Genomic DNA, 9,151 nt, shown 5'->3' with positions numbered 1-9,151 from the left:
TTTTGGGGGGGTGGGGGGGGTGTTTAATTAAAGACAGCATTACAAACTCTGCATTTAGACATGGGTTTTTAAACTTTGAAGACCACTGCTCTAGTTCTCTACAAAGAGAAAGGTTTTTAACACTAGTTAGAAAGCATCTTGAAATACCAGTTAGATGTACTTACTAAGAATCTCAAATAACGATCATTAATTTCATTACTTTTGCCTTCCCAAATAATCTAGCAGCATGCTCCTTCATTAATATAGCCACTGTTTTCAGTTATTTATTTATAAGCCTTCAGCTTCAGTTAGCAAGGTCATCCACAGGTGTGTGAATGCACAGTAGGAACTCCAGTATTCAACTTGCAACACTCTTTGCAGTGAACTGGGAAGGCTGCCTTATGCAACTCTGCAACTCTCTCTTTAAAAAAAGAAATTCCACATAAAAGCCTCTATGCTTCTTCCCCTTTCATCAATATCTATCTTACCTTTGTCCCTCCTTCCTCTACAACCAGAGGAAACCCATTTGTAATAATCTGGTTAGATAATGATCTCTTCATTATCTACGTTTTTAGTTTAGTTTACGTTTTTCCTGAGAGCAATAGATACGTTTAATTTGTCATCCCTGCTGTGCTCTTAACTGTTTGTTGTTTTGTTTTTTTTTTTAAAGTCACCAGTACTAATATATTCAATTAGAAGATTTTATATATGATGAAATTTATACAAAGGCTGGCTAGCTCAATTTAAACATAAAAAAAATAAACAGTCCTGAAAGAAAGTGCCCACATTCTCAATATTGATCTCTTCCTGGGTTAGTATGCAGCAATTTTGCCCCTCATTTGCAACAGTAGTCCCCTGATCCCACAGCTGCTCCAGGGAGATAAGCCAGCAGTAAGCTATTTCTGTAGGTAGACATCTACCTGTTCAGCTACTCACATCAGCACACTACACAATCAAGTGAGCTGATCTGCTGGCATACAGGAGAAAACGAAACTACGTGATCAGGGCAGTTGCACCTCCTGACTTCAATTACCTTGAACTGTCGTGGTATCCCACCTTAAATGGAGAACTGTAACTTCTACTCATAACAAAAATGTGCAACTTCAGCTTATGAGTAGATGTTGGGTTTGTGGGTAATACCGATAGCAAAACACCCCTCCACTACACAGCAACATAAATCTGACAACATTATAAATACCCAACTATGAATAGCTTAACATTATGTGTTTGGGACTAATCTTAAACTGATGCTGCTAAACTGTGATCTTTGGTGGAATTTGCGTTGCCTTCTAACAGAATACCCAAGGAGAATTCAGTATAATTTATAACTTGGTAGCTCACTATTATCTGGTATGGTCATCACCAGAGACTGCTGCTATTTCTGTATTAGTGTAGCTGATAAAGAAAGCATGAGTTGAAATTTTTAACTAATGATTAAAAAAAAGAATATGAAGAAACTAATAACAGGTTGGTTTTTAGCAGTCATCCTGGAGCTTTGATTTTGTGTGTCTGCCCTTCTTAGGCAACAGGGCTCACCCATGTTACTCTTCTAGTAATATTCCACAGGTATTTCCCCTCCACGCCCAGAACAAAAGCTAACAATGGACATTATTGTCTGTATAATTTCAATTGCAAGTTTCAAGTTTTTCCATCTTAGCACATAATTTTATCTATGGAATGGGCAGAGTTTACCTTTAGATAACTCTCCACTACGAATAGGCAGAAGTACTAAGTCACATTAGTTTATACCAGGAGAGCTTTCAGATATTTTGTCTGCCTAACTTGCCAACGAGGCAGCAGATTTTCAGATTACCCAAAATTCCAGACCTACAAATGCACAAATAAGTTGCAATATTGCCAATTTGCAAATTTCCCCTTAGATGCTATTTCATAAGAGATCATTCTATTATCTAGTGGAAGAGCAAGCAACCTATCTACCTAATACAAGAGTCAGTCGATTATCTTTCAATATACACACCTATAATGGTGAATATCTTCAAAAGACTTTGTATTGTTTATAGCAAATACACACAGGAAGCCTTCCCCTGTTCTCATATATTGATCCCTCATTGCACTGTATTCTTCTTGACCTGCTGTATCAAGAATATCCAAGAGACAGGTTTCTCCATCAATTACTACTTGCTTCCTGTAGGAATCCTAAGAAAAGAAAAACACAAACCTTGGTTAAACACAAACAAGTAAGATTTCAAACACCTGTAACTCAGGAGATACTAAAGTTCTTTACTAGTAATCAAGCATGACTGAAAACACTTAAGAGTTAAAAACCCAACTTTACAGATGGGCAAATGACAGTAGGAAAATAGCGTCCCATATTTACACGTATACAGTAATCCAGAAGTGGAAAGAGCACTGAAGAGACATGTTATTATCTGTATTCTGAGTCTTCAGTGAGTAACAGTGTATGTGTGCGCGCGCGCACACACAGAAAAAGGACAGTGTTATTTTGCACAAAAGGACAAAAAGTACAAATTGGATCCAGATCAAAAGCATCTCCCCTTTGTCTCTGTTAATAGGAGAACTGAAAACCAGGATTACAAGTTTCTTAAAAGGTTTGACTTTGTTTAAGCTTACTCAATTTATCAATTTTTTTTTTTTTTTAAGTAAAATTTGACCTTCATTCTATGGATGTTTACAAAAGCTTTGTGCCACAACTATGTACTAAATAACATAGAAAGAGTTCACAAGTAAGATAACTCCAAAAATCCATGCCACTGAAAAGGAAATGAAGTATAAAAAGCCTTCAGTGTTTGGGACAGGAAATCTGTTTTGTATGCCTGAGCAGGTGCATATAATGGTATTTGTTATTAAGTTATCAAAGTTGAGTTGATATATTTGAAGCTCAAGCTTTTTAGCCAAGACAGACCAACACCAGAGTCATATAAAAGCCCTGATGAGTTGGTTCAGAGAGATATTGGAACAAATTATTTCAGTGCTATTAATTCAAAGTTTTCAGGTCACTGATTCAACGGGCTAAAATCTGTATAAGTCCCAAGCAACTAGATACTAATGTCTATTTACAGCACTTTCCTGTGCTAGGCTTCTATGAGTACATAGTTTTAGCGACAAGAACATAAGCATTACTTTTCCCAGTAACTCCATTTTCTATAAGCGTCTACATATTCAAAATAAAACCGTGTCAATAAGCTTTAAAAATAGGTCATTGAGCAGTGCCATGAATTACTCTCCATAAACAGTACTTGCAACAAATAAAAGGTATGAACACAAAATCTCAGTATTACCTTTCAGATCCTTTAGCTAGAGATTAACACAATATTGCTAGTGTTCTTTTTAACACTATACAGAAGTGAACCTAAGCTACTGGGAAGGGAATTAAAGAATTAAAAGTTGCAATTCTAGCCAACTTCAAAATGAATTCAGAATGACCCTCCTTCCTTTGTACCCATTTTAAGGCACAGTACACCTACTCCTGTGCACTTTCTATCTATCTGTATTTTTACAAAAGGCTTTCTTTCCCATTGCTCATGCTAAAAAACAAGCAGGAGGTAATTGAATAGAATCAGTATCTTAAACTAAACAAACCCTGTAATCCCACATTTATCTTGCGCCTGGATGACATTTAACGGTATCAAGTAAAACAATATTGACTGTTTACCTTAAAGATAAAAGTTTAGTTCCAGCATGATTTTGGAAATATTTATTTCACAGAAGTGCAAATCCAGTGTTCAAGTAAGAAGTAAGTAACTTACTTTAAAAACTTATAAGCCACATTTAAATATTGATACAGCTGAGACAAATACACAAGCTCCAACATGTTTTAAAATAAGGTTAATATTCTATCTCATTGCTTAAAGGAAAAAAAAAAAACCCACACCAAAAAAAGACCCCCCAAAGGATGCATCTTTATTCCAAGTCACTTAAATTCAATAGCAGATCCCCCATATCCTACGATACCTTAATCAGAGTTCACAGTGAAGTACTAGTAGAACTTCTACCATTATACTAGGCATATTTACAAAGCTTTCATTTTCTCTTCCTGCAATTTGACTGCTAGCTTAAAAATATGAAAAACAGTTCTTGAAAAGCCTGTATTATTCCTTTGCATCTTAGTACTTCAAAGGAAAAGAAATTCCCCTCAACTGGGCTCTAAACAAAAGCTTTAAGTAATTTTCATCAAAGAAAATAATTTTTAAGAGAAAAGAAAATCACTTTTAAGAACTGCTGGCTTTAGCATGCCTACCATGTTAGCAGTAGTAGCACAGATGCACCAGCATAAAGCACAGCACAGGTACAAGAAGAAATGCTTTGAGATATTTGTTTTGCCTACTTCTGGAGAGAAAATTCTGTCACTAACTAGAAAGGGGACTTGAGGAGGAAGGAAAAGAAGGACATGGGAGAGAAAATTCAAGCTTATGATTTCCTTGCAAGCTACTGAAATAATAAACACTTTGCTTTTTTGCCTTTTTTTTTTTGCCCCTGCAAAACAAACCAGAAATCCCATTTATCACTGTAGGAAACAAAACTGAAGCACCACATTAAAAGCTCAGGCTACTGGGACCCCCACTCCCGTCATGGTGAATACCAATGTAAACATACCCAACATAAAATTTGTTTATTTAAGTGTTACCATACTGTAAAACTTACCAAGTCCTGCAAAACAGAATGTAGGATGTAACAAAAAGAAAAGTTATGCCACTACAGTACTTGTGGTGCTTCTGCTTCAAAATGCAATTGCAGAACCCAAATGGCCAGACTCCCCTTCAACAATGAAAAAACCCAACCTTCTAATCCATAAATTTCATAATTTATAAAAATCCAGTAGCTTTACTACATATTGGAAGTAATCTGCAGTAACAAATGCATTGAAGAAACAATGAAGAAACATCCAGTATAAGGTTAAGTAGAAACAAAATGCAAACTAGAAGTTAATTTCAAAGTAGTACCTGACTCCAAATGTGAATTTGCAATTTTTCCCCAGTATACAGATTCAGCATATCTATGTCAAAAAGTTTTAATTTCATTAATCACTTAGCCTGCTTTTATTGGCCTTTCACAAGCCATAAAAATCAGCACAAATTATGCTAAAGGAGTAATAATTCCATCTGTTCACAAACACCGATAAGAAAATGTGATAGGAAATCTCAGCTGTATGCTACACATGGAATTTATCTAAAAAAACCCCACTGCTTAATAAATCTCATCTAAGCTAGTAACTATTATTTTGTAAAAATCCATTATACCAGTGATTTAATATTAAAATATCACAGCTACTAAGACTAAGCTATTACTAAATATTGGTGGAAGTTTCATAAGGTGCATAGGTCATTTAAGAACACAGATTTAAATATCAGTATTCCTAAGTCAACCAAGGGATTTTGCTAATCCAATTGAAAAACCTCTGACAGGCAACTATGAAAGCTGTTCTTTCTCTAGGACATTTAAAAGATGACATATATTTAGCTCTAAAACATGCTGAATCTGTAAAAAAAAAAAAATTTAAAAAAATTGTATTATCACACAAGATACCGCAAATAAAGATTTAACAAACCTCGACCAGTAGAGGGCACTAGTCCAACTGTTCTGTGCATTAGGCCAGATTTGCAAGGTTTAGCGTACATACAGTTTAAAAAAAAGCCAAAAACCACTTAAAGTTGCTTGGCTACAAATCTGTGCTTGGACATCTACTTCAAATAAGATATGAAATTATGAAACATACATAACACATGTATATTTGAATAACAGTAGCCACCCAAACATGCACTCATTTTAGTTCCTCCCCCTGCCCCCCCCCCCCCCCCCCCCCCCCATCATCTGCTATGCTCAGGTATAAGTAAATAAAATACTCAAGCAGGTCATGAAACTTGGCATTTTCCAAACAAGTTATTCGTTGAATCATTAAGTCTATTCCACTGAAAACAGCAACAACATTAACATTGTAAATGCATCTGTAATTAAGTAACTAGTATATTTTTTCCTCTCTCCAACTGCACCATGCCTTCACAACATGAGAATTTTAGAAGTGTTGAGTTTCATTTTGTTAATCACAGGAAAGGTTTAAAATTATTCAATAACTGTGTAGTTATGGAATCAGCTATAGATAACAAACACTGAACTGTTTTCTCTGGCTACCCCAAAATATTTAGCTTGATTATTTATCTGTGAGGGAAAATGAGTATTCTGGCAACAGCTGTATGGCAATGACAGAAGCAGTAGTAAGTGAGAAACAATAGTAGTGACACTACTGAACCGTCTCAACTGTTATTATTTACCAGTCAAAGCAACTTTAGCCTTATTTCCTCATACTGCATAAAAAACACTCTACAGCTATTGTTCTTTGATCAGCCCACCACAACTGCATCTATACAGGAAGCACAATCAAGCAACCCTTCTCAGCTGAATGGGATTCTGCCCAGGCAAGGACTGAAGCATTTAAACCCAATTACAAGCCCATTCTCTGCAACCTGTTTGCCACTCCAAATCACACACATATAATAATCTCTTATTATAACTGAATTATTTCTTCCCTACAAGCTTACCTATATGATCATAGCACTGTGAGCGCACACAAGGTGATTTACCACAGGAGTAGGAAGATACAGTCTCCATCCTCAAGGTCTCAGAATTTACAAGACAAAAATGGTAACTAGTACTCAGACAAGAACTTGTTTGCAGAAGATTAATATTGTTGCATGCAACAAGTCATTATTATAACTGAATTATTTCTTCCCTACAAGCTTACCTATATGATCATAGCACTGTGAGCGCACACAAGGTGATTTACCACAGGAGTAGGAAGATACAGTCTCCATCCTCAAGGTCTCAGAATTTACAAGACAAAAACGGTAACTACTACTCAGACAAGAACTTGTAGGAGTTGCAGAAGATTAATACTGTTGCATGCGACAAGTCATGGGTGCTGGTAAAACCCATTAGGTTAAATGTTTCTTTCTTTCAGAAGAACATACTGATTCTGGACCACACCACAGTGTTACAGTCATCCTGCACACTACCAAATAAAAGCCACAGTTCTGGGATTTTAGGTTCTTTCTATAAGGAACTGTATTTTCATTTTATTATTTTACATTAAAATGTATTTGGTATTCCTCAAAATACTCAGCTTGTTGATTAACAAAATCCCTCAAGTGATTTAGGAATACTGGCATTTAAGTTTTTGTGTTCCTAAATCGTTTACACAGTTCTGGCTTTATATGACAACTTGTAACACAGAACCTCCACAGTATTTTTTGTAATGCGTAAACACACCTCTAGCCTAAGAGAAACCCACATGATTATGAACAAGTATTACAAACACCAACATCCTCCAAAGTTCCTTTTGCAGGAAAAAGTAGGATCCCATTTTGTTTGTTCCTCCCAATGAGTTTTGCGTGTTTTCTGTTTTTTAAGCGTGTTTTGGGTTGTTGTTTTAAGACTTCACATCTCAGTAACTGAAAGAGCTGCTCTCATAGCGCAAGTCACACACTCTTCCTCCCTCCATAGGTCTATTCACAAAATCTTCTACAAGCATACATGAGGTTACTTGGCCATGCAACAGAGAGACAAGACGACACACAGGCACATTAAGGTAAACTCAAACTCAAGCCAACGCATCTCTATTTAGGGCACATTAACTCAGGCCTGTACTTCGCTGAAGTAAGACAGCTTCCTACCATCTCAAAGGAAGAAGCCTACTGGCTCCTTTTGCTTATGTCTACCTGAAAATGACTACATAGTCATTTTCGAATTCACCATTTTAAGCCGAGATTTAAACCTTTGTAATTCCTTCAGGTGAGCTTGGAAGTGCCTCATTGTATAAACATATAAATGAAGTCATAAGCTACAGAGCTTCAGTGCTGGGAATATAAAAATCTTGGGTAAATTATAGTATCATTTCTCCTTTTATACGGTCTGAGGATATTAAATCCAACGATCCACAGGAGACTTCAGACAACACTAGTATTTTTCTTATATTTAAAATGCTCATTAAAAACCCTTTAAAATATCGCAACTTTTAAAGCTTAATATAATTTCAGATTTTGAGGAACTGTGCCATGTATTTTGAAGAATCCACTATAGCAGCTATCTTACAACATTTTTTCCTAGACACAGAAACGCACACTGGTGTGTTTAAAAAAAATACAATCAGGCTCCAAATTTTTGCTTCATTCACCATAACATTCCAGGACACATTTCTCACTGTGTAAAACAGATCCTAACGATAGGAGCTGAGAAAGCTTGACACATACATTTCAGAACTACAAATTTTCCTTCTTGATATCAAAAAGGAAGGTCACATTTAAGAGGTGGCATGCAAAGCCATGAAGAGTTTTGCCAAACGTTTTCAAGTGAATTTGGCAAATACTTTGTCACCAAGATCCTAAAAACATGCATCCAAACTGTCCAACAAAACATGGCGATTAACACCATACTTTAATTGAGCAAAATTGTTAATTTTTTACTGCAGCTGTTCTTCCACAGCCAGATCAAGCAGCGCAGCGATTTCTTCTCCAATGCTGGTGCGATGGTGACCGTTACCTTTGAGCTCTTTTTATTATAAAGCCTTGTTCTATGTTTTTGTGGTAACTGTCCAAAAGTAAACAACTACCATTATTACTGATAATCTCTCTTCACAAAAAGTATGATAAAATTGGTTACCTCTATTGTAGGGTCATATTCATCCACAAAGTGATTCTGAATTAGCTGTATTGTCAAGGCGCTCTTGCCTACACCACCAGCTCCAACGACAACAAGTTTATATTCTGTCATTTTTTAGCAGACCTGATGACAAAGAAACCAACATTAAGCAGAAAGAGTCAGGCTCCGACTAAACGAGGATGCTGTTGGTGCGTTTTCTTTCAGTATCACGTTCCTTTACTATTACCGGAAAGCAACTCCCTCCCTGAAAGACAAGACAAAAAGCTGTGAGGGAATGCTCTTTCTCAAACAAAATTATACATAGGAAGCATAGCGTGCGCACTAAGCTGAAAGGCACCGATTACAAAGAGATAAAAAAGCAAGGCTTACACTAAATTCTGAAAAAGGTCGAGGAGTATTTCTTGCGGGGCAGAGATTTTGTTCACCACTGCTTTCTCCCAAAGCCCCGGTGACTCTGGAAGACCTCCCGGATTTTGACGAAAGCCGGGCCAAACCGAGCGCCCCTCAGGTTGAGCCACAAACCCGGCAACCCGCCTCCTGC

General features: G+C 36.6%; 1 protein-coding gene across 2 annotated transcripts in view; it reads right to left on the bottom strand.

Moving 5' to 3' along the window:
- Nucleotides 1-8,857, bottom strand: part of KRAS (Kirsten rat sarcoma viral oncogene homolog) — a 21,257-nt gene extending 12,400 nt beyond the window's left edge. The window contains exons 1-2 of one of the 2 annotated variants that reach the window (XM_009332817.1): nt 8,611-8,857; nt 1,958-2,136 (exon numbers count right to left, since the gene is read on the bottom strand). In XM_009332817.1, the coding sequence (XP_009331092.1) occupies nt 1,958-2,136; nt 8,611-8,721 (290 nt within the window). In that variant the 5' untranslated portion in view covers nt 8,722-8,857. The remainder of the gene's footprint in view (nt 1-1,957; nt 2,137-8,610) is intronic. The other variant, XM_009332818.1, reaches the window with a different exon arrangement.
- Nucleotides 8,858-9,151: the final 294 nt, after the last annotated feature.

The sequence above is a fragment of the Pygoscelis adeliae genome, unplaced genomic scaffold (assembly GCF_000699105.1).
Source record: "Pygoscelis adeliae isolate BGI_AS28 unplaced genomic scaffold, ASM69910v1 Scaffold38, whole genome shotgun sequence".
Classification (NCBI taxonomy): domain Eukaryota; kingdom Metazoa; phylum Chordata; class Aves; order Sphenisciformes; family Spheniscidae; genus Pygoscelis; species Pygoscelis adeliae.
The sequence above is the reverse complement of the archived record's forward strand: the minus strand, read 5'-3'. Positions and strand labels throughout refer to the sequence as shown.